Here is a 15,370-nt window from a genome sequence, read left to right as displayed (position 1 = left end):
GATTTCTGGCACATAGGAAGATGAAAAAATGGTAGTTAATATAAAAAGTGTTACATGTATGGACAAGAACTGAAGCAAACTCAAGGAAGTGAAGGCCATTTGATTTAGTAGAGAATTATGGATGAAGTATTTCTTCTTTTTATTTAGAATTCTAGTGATGCTAACCTAACATGGTTTAGGCAAGGAAATGGCTGAAAACTTGTTAAAATTAGAGATGATATTTGCTAACCAGTTAACAACTCACAGTGAATAGTGAGAGTGGCCACTTGGATTTGCCAGAACTCTGTCTTCCAGGTAGAAAGGAGTGCCCAGGCAGGACTGGGGAGCATTGCGTCGCAGGAAAAGGAGGTGGTGGGGATAGGTGATCAAGTGACAATGTGGTGAGAAAGGATCTGCTGTCATGGAAGGAGGAAAGATGGGTGAATGGAGAGAGAAAGGAGAAAGACCCCTCTAGGAAGTGGCCTTCTTGGACAAGGAGTTGTTGTGGGCTCTAAAAGCTTCACCTAATTTCTTATGGTTGGGGGCAGAGGCTGCTTGTTACAACCAATACTCCATCCTCACCCAGCATGACTGCGACCCTGGCTTCTGGTCCCAGCTCTACCACCTGCTCTCTGCTTGGTCCCTGAAAATCCCCCTCTCTCTTGGCCTCAGTTTTACCATCTGAAAAGCAATGTGCTAGACTAGATGAACTCTGAGGGCCTTTCTATCTCAGACAGTCTGAGTACCTGAGATACCAGAAGGACCACTAGGGAAAGGAAAGAGGGATGTGCAGAAATTCCAAAGAGCTTCCCATCAAATTCCCCTCGTTCCATGCTGGGGGTATAGTTAACAAGTTATAGATGCCATAAATTTCTTTGTCTAAGGTACAAGAAGAGAGATTAGACTATTGAGTATATTTCCACATGCAACGTATTCCCCACCCCCCAAATATATCCCCAGAATGCTCCCAGAAGACAATCCCTTGGTGAAGGCATTGAGAAATACACCAAAGAAGGAAGCACTGTCACCTTTGAAAAACACTGCAATGGCTGTTCTCTCTAAGACTGGGAATACTGGTAGGAAGTTGCAGTTGAAATGAGCTTTTTGATATCAATAGGGATACCAAGGTGCTAGGGTGGCAGACTCCAAGTAGTAGCACTTAACCACTAGCAGCAAGGTGGGTGTGGTTATCAAATAGGCATAAGAAAGAGCTCAGATAATAGATGAAGAACAAATGCCCATTACAGTCGACCCCTTGGGCTATCTGTCAGTAGAGCCCCTTCTTTTCATACTTACACTTCAAAATACAGCTTCCACCAACAATAACATAACCAACTGTGTCAGTTTGTATGTATTGTGTCCCCCAGAAAAAGCCACGTTCTTTGGTGCAATCTTGTGTGGGCAGACGTATTGGTGTTGATTAGGTTGGAACATTTGAATTGGGTTGCTTCCATGGAGATATGCCCCACCCAACTGTGGGTGATAACTCTGGTTGGATGGTTTCCATGGAGGTGTGGCTCCACCCATTCAGCATGGGCCTTGATTAGTTTACTGGAGCAATATATAAGCTCAGACAGAAGGAGCGAGCTTACTACAGCCAAGAGGGACACTTTGAAAAATGCACAGGAGCTGAAAGAGGAGCTGCGGATGAGAGACAGCTTGAAGATGGCCATTGAAAGCAGACTTTTGCTCCGGAGAAGCTAAGAAAGGAAAAACGCCCTAAGGTCAACTAAGAGTGACATTTTTGAGGAACTGCAGCCTAGAGAGGAACATCCTGGGAGAAAGCCATTTTGAAACCAGAACTTGGAGCAGACACCAGCCATGTGCTTTCCCAGCTAACAGAGGTTTTCCGGACACCATTGGCCATCTTCCAGTGAAGATACTCAACTGTCAGTCTTAAGACTGTAACTGTGTAACCAAATAAACCCCCTTTATAAAAGCTGATCCATTTCTGGTGTTTTGCGAAAAGGCAAGTGTTAGCAAACTGGAACACCAACCATCTTTCGAACAACTGATAATGAAGTAAACCTACCCAAAGGAGTCAACCTAAATCTTATCAGTAACCATATCTCTATATCTGGCTTCAAGTTCAGGATTTGTGGGTGATGCTCACTCCTCTGGTGATAAAACTATCCTGTCTCAAAATTCTATAATCTATGCAATAAATTATAAACTTAACCACCATCAACATTAGGTAATAATGAGGGAAAGGGAAAGGAAAGAAGAGAAAAATTTATCAGTTTAAAAGAGTTAAATGACTATATTTAATTGAATCTAAGAATCAATTGTAAAAGAAACCATTATTTTATGTACTATTAAGGAAAAAGATCTAGTTAAAGAATGACACAATGCTTTCTCATCTCTTAGAATTTAGAGCTATTTTAGATTTATTTAGACATAAACATAGATTCTAATCTTAATAACCGATGTGCATACATAAAAATTAAAATATAAGAAAAACATATTAAGGTGTTCCTCAAACTTTTTCATATTTAGTGCCTACTCTGAATTCCTCCAAAATGATTTCTCCAACAAATATTTGTCCCACTGCTCTGTTTCCATGCCTTTTTGAATATACAGTAACTTTTCAATTCAGTGTGGAATTATAATACTTTATTTTTAAAGACATTTTAAATGTCAATTAAACTAAAATGGGTAGTACCAACAATATACATAACTCAATCGAAAGGATAGCATAATAATACAAACAGCTATGACCAAGTAAGCATATCTGCAGACAATAGTTACTATATTATTACTATATATAGCAATAGCAAGGTGCTATTAATTATAGGATGCAGGCCTATTTCAAAGGTGTTAAAATATTTAAAAAAATGAACATCTTAGTGTTGATGAAATATAATAGTTAATATAAAATATACATGATACAAAAAAGAAATACTGTTATATTCTACAGTCTCCGATGGTATTTTTACTTCTGTCCTCCAATAACTGTTCCACATACCATTCGACTTAATATAACACCTCAACCATTTTTATTTATTTTTGTTGTGGTTGTTCTCTTTACCCAGTAGAGTAACCAAAATCTTCATTCTTGAGGGATTTGAGTCATTGGTAGTTCTACCAGTACAGGGTAGTGGTAACTCATGTCTTTTTCCTTGTTTATGTAATGGGCCATTTTCCTCTAGCTGTTCTTAAGATTTTCTCATTACCAGTGATTTTCAACATTTTGATTATGACATTCCTTATTGTGGTTTTCTTTGTGTTTATCCTCTGTGGGATTTCTCGAAATTCTTGCCTCTGTAAGTTTATAGCTTTAGTCAATTTGAAAAAAAAAAAGTGGCTCTTATTTTTTCACAATCCCCCCCTCCTTTTTTTCTTTTCTTTTTTTAACCCTCTAGGATTCCAGTTAAACATATGCTAGGCTGTTTGATTTTGTCCTACAGGTCAGTTTATTCAATTTGCCCCTGCCTTTATCTTTCTATACTTCACTTAGAATAGTTTCTATTTCTAGGTCTTCAAGTTCACTTAAGATTTTCTTCTGCATTGTATAATCTGTTATTAATCCCATCCAATGAAATTTTTACTTCAGATATTGAATTCTTCAGTTCTACAAGTTCCACTTGGTTTCTTACATTTTCCTTTCTATTTTCATTATGTTCATGTTTTCATTTAAATCTTTAACCATATTCTGTGTATTTATAATGGATTATTTAACATCTTTGTCTGCTAATTCCACTACATTCCTGTTTGCTAAAGCTGCCGAAATGCAATATACCAGAAATGGATTGGCTTTTTCAATGGGGATTGATCAGGTTACTAATTTACAGGTCTAAAGCCATGAAAATGTCCAAATTAAGGCATCAAGAGGTAGATACCTTCTCTGAGGAAAGGCTGATGATATCCAGGATTTTTCTGTCAGATGGGAAGGCACATGGATGAACTTCTTTCCCAGGTTTAGCTTCTGCTTTCAGTGGCTTTCTCTAAAATGTCTGTGGGCTTCTGTCTCAGTTCCTATGAGTCCTTGCTTGCTTCTCCCAGGGGCAAATTCTGGACTTCATCTCTTAGCTTAGCATTTCCAAATGTCTTTCTGTCTGCATCTCCAAGCATCTGGGTCTGTGTTGGCTCTGAGCTCTCTCTCTCTCCTTGAGCTCTCTTAAGGACTCCAGTAAACTAATTAAGACCCACTTTGAATGGATAGGGTCACATCTCCATGGGAATAATCTAATCAAATGATCACACTCACAATAGTTCTGCTCCCACAAGAGTGGATTAAAAGAACATAGTCTTTTATGGGGTACATAACAGATTCAAACCAGCACACATCATCTCTGTCATTTGTGGATGTGTTTCTACTGAGTGATGTTTCTCTTGGTTATAGGTCTCATTTTCCTGATTCTTTACATATATTGAAATTTTTGATTGGACACTGGACATTGTAAACGTTACATTATTGACTAGCTGGATTTTGTTGTTTCCCTTTAAAGAGTATTGAAGTTTGTTTGTTTGGTCAGGCAGTTTATTTGTGGATCATCTTTACTTTTTCAAGACTTGTTTTTAAGCCTGTGCTCCAGGTTAGTTTACCCAGCTACTAAAGTGTGACCTATCTGGGTTCTCTACTGAATGCCCTGGGTGCTCAACAAAAGGTCCCTCATATCTGGCTTGTTAGAAGTTAAAATCTCAAAACCCTATGAGAACTCTGGAAATTATTCAGCCTATACCTCTCCAATAGTTATTGTTTGCCTAGCCCTATAGAATTTCATTCTATGCATTCTCAACTTAGTGTTCAGCCAAAGATCCAAGGGGACTCATGCTGATTCTCAAGCTCTTTCTCTGTGTAGCTCCCTCCTCTCCTCTACTCTGTCCCACAAGTTCCAGTTGTCTTGACTTTCTGTTTTCTCATCTCACTAAGACTGCTGCACTCAGCTTGGGTTCTCTCTCTCTCCCTAGGCTGCTCTAGTAAATGCCTGTAGATAGAAAGACAGGGAAACAGTAGAGATCGCCTCATTTGTTTCCCTTCTTTCAGGGATCTTTGCTCTATATCCCCAGTTTGTCTAATGTCTGAAAAGAGTTGTTTCATATATTTGGTCCAGTTTTCCAGTTGTTTATGGTGGGAGGGCTACCCTGGTATAACAGTTATTCCATAATGGGAAAAGTGGAGCCTTTTTTTTTTTTTTTTTTCCCCAACTGTTTCTTTTCTAATGTCTTGTGGTTATCGGTTCATTAATTTTCAGCTTTTGCTGTTTCTTTTCTAATACAGACTTAAGGCTATATATTTCCCCATAGCTATTGCTTTAGCATCACCTCACAAGTTTTTATATGTAGTATTTTTGTTATCATTCAATTAAAAATATATCCTAATTTACACTATGGCTCCTTCTTTGACCCATGGTTTATTCAAATTATATCTTTCTTATGTTCCACTGTTAAGTCCTCTGCTGAACATACATACTGCAAGTATCTTCTCTTGGTATGTTGCTTGTCTTTCCAACTTCTTAATAATATATTTAATGAATAGAATTTCATAATTGTAATGATTAAAATCTAATTTATGAAATTTTCATGGCTAATACTTTTAATGGCATATTTAAGAACATTCTGATTATCCCAAGACCTTGAAGATATCCTATGTTTTCTTCTAAAACACTTCTCACTTTATTTTTCACATTTAGTCCTATGGTATACATGAAATTATTTTTATGCAGATAAATGGAATTGAACAAGTGCCTTTCTATAAATCAAATTATTGGATATGTTTAGACTTATTTCTGGACTCTATTTTGTCCCATTTACCCATATATTCTTGTGTCTTCTTATTTTAAAAATTTTAAGCATTTTCCAATTTTCTGTTGCTGGATGTACTCCATTGCTTTAGTTTGTTCCTCTAGGTCTACTCTCTGTTGTTTTCCACCTTGCTCTTTGCTCAGGGATGCTTACCTGAATGGATTACATCAAGAATTTCCCCTCTCTGATACTGGGGCCAATGAATCCTGGCAGGATATCAGAGGGAGGGAGGACAGAGGGGTCAGGGCAATTATTCCCCTGATTCTTCCTTCTTCCCTGAAGATCTCCTCAGGTTGGCTTTGTGACTCGACTGAAAGTTATTGCTCCTCTCAAGGCATCTAATGCTGCAAAACTCTCTCTTCTTCCAAGTTCTGGTAACTTCTCCTAAGCCTTATCCCTTCAGTCTTAGGAGTACTGACAGCTCCTATGGTGCTAGCCCCAGGTTTCCATACTACCCCTTATGATACCCCCAAGTCCTACCCACATCTCTATGATCAATCCTTTTACCTATAAACCTCTTAGAAAAATCCTAATTTGAATGTGCTATTGGTCCCCTACTGAGACTGACTACTAGAAAGCTTTAAAATGTATCTAGTATCCAGCATCTTTGCTAAACTCCGTTTAGTTTTTTTTTTTTTTTAGTCTTTTTTTTTTTTTCATTTTTATTGAGATTGTTCAGATACCATACAATTATCCAAAGATCCAAAGTGTACAATCACTTGCCCCTGGGTACCCTCATACAGCTGTGCATCCATCACACTTAATTTTTGTTCAATTTTTAGAAATTTTTCATTACTCCAGACAAGAAATAAAGTGAAAGATGAAAAAGGAAAAAAACAAAAGGAAACTCTAATCCTCCCCTATCCCTAACCAACCCCCCTCAATTGTTGACTCCTAGTATTGATATAGTACATTTGTTACTGTTTGAAAAAAATGTTGAAATACTACTAACTGTAGTATATAGTTTGTAATAGGTATATAGTTCTTCCCTATATGCCCCTCTATTATTAACTTCTAATTGTATTGTCATACATTTGTTCTGGTTCATGAAGTGATTTCTAGTATTTGTACAGTTGATCATGGACCTTGCCCACCATAGGATTCAGTTTTATACATTTCCATCTTTTGACCTCCAAATTTCCTTCTGGTGACATAAATGACTCTGAGCTTCCCCTTTCCACCTCATTCACACACCATTCGGCACTGTTAGTTATTCTCACATCTTGCTACCAACACCCCTGTTGATTTCCAAACATTTAAGTTCATCCTAATTGAACATTCTGCTCATACTAAGCAACCACTCCCCATTCTTAAGCCTCGTCCTATATCTTGGTACCTTATATTTCATGTCTATGAGTTTACATATTGTAATTAGTTCCTATCAGTGAGACCCTGCAATAATTGTCCTAATGTGTCTGGCTTATTTCACTCAGTATATTGCCCTCGAGGTTTTGTCATCAACCCATTTTTTTTAATATGGTTTTGTTCACTCACCATACATTCCATCCCAAGTAAATAATCAATGGTTTTCTGCATGGTCATACATTTATGTGTTCACCACCTTCACCACTATCTATATAAGAGCATCTACATTTCTTCCACAAGGCAGGAGGGAGAGTCAAAGAAGGTAGAGAGGCAAAAGAAAGAGGAAAAAAAAAATGACAGCTAGGAAGCAGCAAAAGGAAAAATAACCTTAAATCAAAGTAGAATAAAGAATCAGATAATACCACCAATGTCAAGTGTCTAACATGCCTCCCCTATCCCCCCCTCTTATCTGCATTCACCTTGGTATATCACCTTTGTTACATTAAAGGAAGCATAATACAATGATTCTATTAGTTACAGTCTCTAGTTTATGCTGATTGCATCCCTTCCCCAATGCCTCCCCATTTTTAACACCTTGCAAGGTTGACATTTGCTTGTTCTCCCTCGTAAAAGAACATATTTGTACATTTTATCACAATTGTTGAATACTCTAGATTTCACCAAGTTACACAGTCCCAGTCGTTATCTTTCCTCCTTTCTTGTGGTGTCTCACATGCTCCCCATCTTCCTCTCTCAACCGTATTCATAATTACCTTTGTTCAGTGTACTTACATTGTTGTGCTACCATCTCCCAAAATTGTGTTCCAAACCACACACTCCTGTCTTCTATCACCCTGTAGTGCTCCCTTTAGTACTTCCTGTAGGGCAGGTGTCTTGTTCGCAAAGTCTCTCATTGTCTGTTTGTCAGAAAATATTTTGAGCTCTCCCTCATATTTGAAGGACAGCTTTGCTGGATACAGGATTCTTGGTTGGTGGTTTTTCTCTTTCAGTATCTTAAATATATCACACCACTTCCTTCTTGCCTCCATGGTTTCTGCTGAGAGATCCGCACATAGTCTTACGAAGCTTCCTTTGTATGTAATGGATTGCTTTTCTCTTGCTGCTTTCAGGATTCTCTCTTTATCTTTGACATTTGATAATCTGATTATTAAGTGTCTTGGCGTAGGCCTATTCATATCTCTTCTGTTTGGAGTATGCTGTGCTTCTTGGATCTGTAATTTTATGTCTTTCATAAGAGATGGGAAATTTTCATTAATTATTTCCTCTATTATTGCTTCTGCCCCCTTTCCCTTCTCTTCTCCTTCTGGGACACCAATGATACATACATTATTGTACTTTGTTTCATCCTTGAGTTCCCGGAGACATTGCTCATATTTTTTCTTTCTTTTCTCCATCTGCTCCTTTGCGTGTAGGCTTTCAGGTGTTTTGTTCTCCAGTTCCTGAGTGTTTTCTTCTGCCTCTTGAGAGCTGCTGTTGTATGTTTCCATTGTGTCTTTCATCTCTTGTGTTGTGCCTTTCATTTCCATAGATTCTACTAGTTGTTTTTTTGAACTTTTGATTTCTGCCGTATACATGTCCAGTGCTTCCTTTACAGCCTCTATCTCTTTTGCAATATCTTCTCTAAACTTTTTGAATTGATTTAGCATTAGTTGTTTAAATTCCTGTATCTCAGTTGAAGTGTACGTTTGTTCCTTTGACTGGGCCATAACTTTGTTTTTCTTAGTGTAGGTTGTAATTTTCTGTTGTCTAGGCATGGTTTCCTTGGTTATCCAAATCAGGTTTTCCCAGACCAGAACAGGCTCAGGTCCCAGAGGGAAGAAATATTCAGTATCTGGTTTCCCTGCAGGTGTGTCTTAGAAAATTGCTCCACCCTTTGATGCCTCCGGTCACTGTGCTTTTCTGCCCAGCAGGTGACGCCTGTTAGCCTATAAATCTTGACTGGTGTGAGGAGGTGTGGCTGTGTTCCCCCAGGCTCTGGGGTCTGGTTCTGAATGGAAAGGGCCCCACCCTTTCCTCCTAGAGAAGACAGACCCCTCAGGTGGAGGTCATTAGCATTTCAATGGTCTCTCGCCTGCTTGTGGTGTCTCCACCCTTCCCAGAGTCACAGCCCTGGAAACTGAAAATGACTGGGGCTTTCTCCACTGAGCCAAAAAAGAAACAGGTAGTCCCCTTCAGACCCAGTCCAAGGCGACCCTCCAGCTCTCCCAGGTCAGTTGTCACCCAAAGCCTCTGTCTGTTTTTTGGGGATGCGTACCTGTAGTGAGCAGTTCACACTCGCTACTTAAAACCCCAGCTGGAGCTCAGCTGAGCTGTATTCGCTTGCTGGGAGAGAGCTTCTCTGTGGCACCACACGGCTCCGCAGCTCGGGCTATGGGGGAAGGGGTCTCCCGACCTGGTTCCGCAGGTTTTACTTACAGATTTTATGCTGTGTTCTCAGGCATTCCTCCCAATTCAGGTTGGTGTATGATGAATGGATGGTCTCGTTTGTCCCCCCGCAGTTATTCTGGATTATTTACTAGTTGTTTCTGGTTTTTTGTAGTTGTTCCAGGGGGATTACTTAGCTTCCACTCCTCTCTATGCCGCCATCTTGCCCGAGTCCTCCCTTTAGTTTTAATAGTTCGATTTTAGAAATTCTTGGATTTTCTATGTAGACAATCGTATCATCTTGTAAATGGCAAAATTTTGTTTTTTCCATTAAAATACATATACTTTTCTTTTTCTTTCTTATTCTCCTCACTAAGGCCTCCAGTACAATGTTGAACAGAAGTAACTACAGTTGTCTCATTCTTGGCTTTAAATCAGATACAGTGGATGGTTCACCATTAAGAACTGTATTGGTTGTAGATTTGTGATAGATTCCCTTCTTTAAGTCAAAGAATTTATCTCCTGAATTATTATTTCTTAGAAAAAATCATGAACACACATTGAATTGTACTGAATTGTTCATTGCATTGTTTGAGATAATCATAAAGCCCCTTTACTTTTCTCTTTCTGTTCTCTTTTGGGGTCCTAGCTCTGTCAGCATAGTGCACATTCAAGGCCATAGAGACCTTCCCCTGCTCTATTCTGGAAGGGCAGGAATGGATCCCCACAGTGCTCTGGATAAGCTTGAACCTTTTGAAATCTTCAGTGTGGATCATTACAAGATGTCCATGATGTCATCATTTCAATGCATTAATCTGCTTACAAAATATCTGCTTTTTTAGAAGTAATGAGAGGAAGTAGTAAAGGAGGTGATAAGAAGAGATACCCCATTTTGCCATCCATGTGTAATTTGAAGCAGTCCTATGAAGCAGGTATTAATGTGCTTATTTTACAGATGAGGAAGCTGAACTCAGAGAAAGGTGAAATGCACTGCTATGGAAAAGGGCAGAGTGGGGTCCTGGCCCCAAATCTTGTGCTCAGAAACCCTGCTTGCTTCCTCACACCAGGGAAGTGAGACTTAGTGGTTTCTCCTCACCAATAGTATTCTTCCTCCTTTCTATGATCCCTGGATTGGGAGCTGTAATAAGCATTTTCTATCTGGCCCATGCTCCCTTTCAGTTTCCCGGCTGTTCTGCAGCTTGGAAGCAGTGTGGCCCTCTGACTCTGTTTGCAGATTCTCTTGGGCTCACTTGGAGTTGTTGCTGCTGTGAGTATTGGGTATGTGTGTGTGGAGGGCATGGGTGGAGTCTGGGTCCCTCCCTGGGAAAGGAAGGGGAGCAGAGTGGGGTTCTGATTCTGCTTCTCTGTGCATCAGCCTTGGCGCCGAGATGGGCAAGCACTTGCTACTGCCTGGTCTGCTCCTGGCCCTTCCTCTGACCGCAGCCTGGACAGCTTTCAACTGCCTAGTGACTGAAGGGTCTCGACTGCCTCTGGTCTCCCGCTTCTTCCTGATCTGCCCCTTGGACTATAGTCTGCCCCTCCTTGCCTTGTGTTCCTCAGTGACCAATCTGACACAGGCTTTGGAGGCTGTGCCGCGAGGAGTGGAAGGGCTCTGTCTCACCGGCTCCACTTCTGTCCTGCCCCCGGATGCCTTCTCCCACTTCCCTGGGCTTAAGGTCCTGGGGCTGAGCCTGAGACTCACCCAGCTCCTGCCAGGAGCTCTCCGGGGCTTGGGGCAGCTGCGGCAGCTTTCTTTCATGGGCATCAAAATGGATAATAACCTTTACCTACCCTCTGATGCCTTTGGCAACCTGAGCTCCCTCCAGCGCCTTGCTTTCCGGGGTCCCTGTCTGGAGGGGAGTGTGGGTGTCCGGTTGCCTCCCAGTCTACGATGGCTGTCTGTCCAGCAGAGTTGCCTTCAGAATGTGAGCACGCTGGCCAACATCTTCCCAGACCTAGTGCTTGGTGCCTCCTCTGGGGATGGCTGGACCCTGGACAAGTTGGACCTCTCCTTGAACAGAAAGCTGAAGATGGCCAGCCCTGGGGCCCTCCAAGGTCTCAAGCTGGGGACTCTGCATCTGGATCACACAAACATGGGGGCCACTGCAGTGATGGAACTGGGGCTGCAGAGGCTGGAAATCCTGTCTGTGGTGAAAACGGGCAAGGCCAAGCTGCCAGCCAGGGTAATTGCCCACTTTGAGCTGCAGGAGTTGAACTTGGGATTCACGCAGATAGGGCACATAGCTCCGGAGGACCTGTCTTCCTGTCACAGCCTGAAGAGCTTGGTTCTTGGCAGCAATGGTCTGACTGACCTGCCGCCAGGTTTCCTGGCTGCCATGCCCAGGCTTCAGAGACTGATCCTGAGAGACAACAATCTGCAGAGTGTCATGCTCTGCACAAATGAGGCAGGGGCTGAGTCAGGACTGCAGACCCTAGATCTGTCTGCAAATAGGCTGCATACCCTGCCTCCTGCCACTTTCTCCTGTTTGCCCCACCTGCGGAAGTTGCTACTTGGGGAAAACCAGCTGGTTTGCCTGGAGGGCCAGGTGTTCAAGGGTCTGAGGCGGCTGGAGACGCTGGACTTGGCCGAGAATCCACTGGTGACCCTAGGCCAGGGCTGGCTGGCTCCTCTACTTGCACTGACCACCCTAAACTTGCTAGACACCCAAATGGTGCTGAGCCCAGCCTGGGATTTACAGGGCCCAGAGAATCTTCACAACTTGGGACTGAGGTTCCCTTCTGGCCCTTCTGGGGTAGTGTTGTCCTTGCCCATGAGGCTGACCAGTTTGGAGCTTCAAGCAGTCTCAGGTATGGAGCCTTGGAAGCTGGCTCCTAATGTCTTTCCGGTCTTGCAGACCCTGACTCTAAATGGCTGGGGACTGTGGCTAGAGGCCCAGAGCGTGTCCAAGATCTTCCCTGCTCTTCGCCACCTCTCCTTGCTTGGCAACAGCTTGGAAGCCCTCTGCTCCCAGGACACCTCCAGCTTCCTCTGGCAGCTCCCTGGGCTCAAACAGCTGAGTGTGAGGGGGGATGGGCACAGCCCCAGGCCCTGCTGCATCACAGGGCTGCCCAGCTTGCAGGAGCTGCAGCTGCAAGGACTGCAGTCCAGAGACCGGCCCCGCCCAGTGCTGCTTGAGGAACTGGTGCGTGAGCTGCCAAAGCTCGAGGTGCTGCAGCTGAGCAGAACAGGGTTGGAGACACTGTCTGCTACCGCTTTCCAGGGTCTGGGCAGCCTCCAGGTCTTAGTGCTTGACTGGGAGAGAGGCCTTGTGCTGGACAGCAGCCTCCAGGAACATAGTCCCCAGATGCCCCAGTACATGTATTTTCTGATAGTGTCTTTGGCCTGCAAGTGTGTCAATGCATGGGTGGGGCCCTGGCTTGAGCGGTCCCCCAGAACATATATGCACATAGTATCACAACAGCTGTGCGAGCCAGAAACCGGGGGCCACTCCAAGAATCCCCTTTTCCCCTTTCTCTGGAGCCACTGCCCCAAGACTTTGGAACTGGAACTCTTTTTGGGCAGCTTTGCCCTGCTACTTCTGCTGATCTCCTTGCCCTTCCTACAGGAAGCCAGGAACTCCTGGATCCTCTATCTCCAGGCCTTGTTCAGGGCTTGGCTCCAGGGTCTGAAGGGCCAGAGGGGTGAGGCCAAGAAGTTCCTCTATGATGTGTTCGTGTCCCACTGCAGGGAAGATCAGGGCTGGGTGGTGCGGGAGCTGCTGCCTGCTCTGGAGGGCTGCCCTCCTGCTGGCCCGGGGCTGCGCCTCTGCCTCCCTGAGCGGGATTTTGAGCCAGGCAAGGATGTGGCAGACAATGTGGCAGACAGCATGGCGGGCAGCCGGGTCACCCTCTGTGTGCTGAGTCAGCAGGCCCTGCTCAGCCCCTGGTGCCGCCTGGAGCTCCACCTGGCCACCTCCCTGCTGCTGGCTTCATCCCAACCCCCAGTGCTGCTGCTGGTCTTCCTGGAGCCTGTCTCCCGCCACCAGCTCCCCCGCTACCATAGGCTGGCCCGTCTGCTTCGCTGTGGAGACTACCATGTGTGGCCCAAGGAAGGTGAAAACAAGGATGACTTCTGGGCTTGGCTGGGGAGCAGACTGGAGCAGTCTAGGTTGTGGTAGAGTGGGTGCATGTATATTGGAGGGTGGGCATAGGAAAAACAAGCAGCCTCGCAGGGAGAGAGTGGGTATGTGTGGGTGTGCAACCAAACTCAACTTCTGGTGAGAGGGGGTGCTGCATGTGCAGAGAGGATCGATGATTGGGAACACAGGATTTGGGAAGGCTCTGGAGGCTGAATGAGAAAGTTTGGACGATGGCAAGTGGCTGTGCAGATGTGATGTGATCTCAAAACCTCCAAATCCTCTCTAAATTGACTAAGTCCACAACATTCTTGGCCTGACTGGGTTTTTTTAGAGAGAAACTTACATGAGGTAGAAGGCTCACAGGAACTGAAGCCCAAAGCAAATAAGGTTGGGAATTCACAAAAAGCACAGGGAAGGAGGGAGGGTATGGGACAGTCCTACGCTGTGGGATGGGGACCAGGCCAAGTTCAACCAGATCTTCAAGGGGTAGAAGAGGGTTATAGAGGGATTGACAACTGAGGACCAAAAGGACTTGAGCATCTGGGACCCTGCTCAGGAGGCAGCAGACTGGTTGTCTGTTCCTGCAATAAAAACATGAAGGTATGTTCACATTGTGGACTTGTTTCATCCTCATAGCAAAATGTGGAGGAGGAATCCACCCTCCTGGGCACTCTGAGCTCTAGCCATGCTAAATTCCTCATAGCTTCCAGAAATACCATGCTGTCTTCTTGCCTCTGGGTGTTTGCATGTGCTGCTCCTTCTCCCAAGAACACCAGTCTGGGGAACTCCAACTTATTCTTCAAGATTCAGCTCAGCCACCACTTGCTCCAGAAGCCTTCCCTGATCTCCCAGCCTGGAGGAAGTGCTGCCTCTGGGCTCCCACAACTTCCTGTACTTTACTTCCCTTTCTCAAAGTACTGATCACACTGTATCTTCTTTCAAGTGATGGGGAGCCCCTGGAGCAGTGGTTTCCAAAGTGGTGTGCACAGATGGTCCACTGGAGTTTAGGAAGAATGTCATAACTTCTATTTCTATTTATTATTATTATTTAATCTCAGCTTACTTTGAAGCCAGCCTGCCTGCTTTTTAGCCATGTGCCTTTAGCATTTTACTTAAACTCTCTGAAACTCAATTTCCTCTTCTGTAATATGGGATAGTGTTAGACCCTCCCTCAAAGGGTTTTGTGAGTATTAAATTAGTTAATGTCTATAAAGCACTGAGAATGGGACCTAATGTATTGTAAATATTCAATAAAAGTTAGCTATATTTTTGCATGTATATCGTTTATAAGCAAATAAATATATGTATGTTGGGAGTGTGTGCTCAGAAATGTTTTACTCATAGGGGTGTTTGATAAGGAAAGTATAGAGAGCAGGCCTGAGGGGCAGGAACGAGGTTTGAGTCATTTCTGTATTCTTAGAGCCTAGTGCTGGGCCAGCTTGGCAAGGCTCTTGACAGTCAGTTGTGGACAGAATGCTTGCAAATCAAATCCTGGTAAATGCTGAAAACCAGGGCCAGTTTCAGGCTCTGCCACTTATCTCTATATGACACTGGGCAGGGCACTTGGCCTCTTGGGGTCTTGGTTTTCTCTTCTGCAAAATGCAAGGCTTCATTTAATTAGACAAAGGCTAAGGGAAACCATAGAACAATTTCAGGCAGGATTTTAGGGTGAGAAGCGCCCTCTTGTGTCCTAAGCGGGGGGGTCCTTCCCTCTCTGTGCACTCATCTCCATTCCTCCTTTTTGGGGGAGATGATCCTGGAGTGGATGTCCTTCCCTAGACCTTCAAAGCTGCCTTTCCAGCTTCAGGTCCTGACACTCTCTCAAATGTCTCCTTGCTCTGCTTTCCAGTCCTCCTAGCACCCCATACTGCCACATC

General features: G+C 43.6%; 1 protein-coding gene across 1 annotated transcript; it reads left to right on the top strand.

Annotated features, from left to right (window-relative positions):
• Positions 1-10,802: 10,802 nt before the first annotated feature.
• Positions 10,803-14,763, top strand: LOC119520050 (toll-like receptor 12). The gene has a single exon (XM_037817805.1). It carries the CDS (start codon positions 10,803-10,805, stop codon positions 13,530-13,532), a length of 2,730 nt encoding a protein of 909 aa, XP_037673733.1. The 3' UTR covers positions 13,533-14,763.
• Positions 14,764-15,370: the final 607 nt, after the last annotated feature.

The sequence above is a fragment of the Choloepus didactylus genome, chromosome 2 (assembly GCF_015220235.1).
Source record: "Choloepus didactylus isolate mChoDid1 chromosome 2, mChoDid1.pri, whole genome shotgun sequence".
Classification (NCBI taxonomy): domain Eukaryota; kingdom Metazoa; phylum Chordata; class Mammalia; order Pilosa; family Megalonychidae; genus Choloepus; species Choloepus didactylus.
This window is presented reverse-complemented; position numbering and strand designations above follow the sequence as displayed.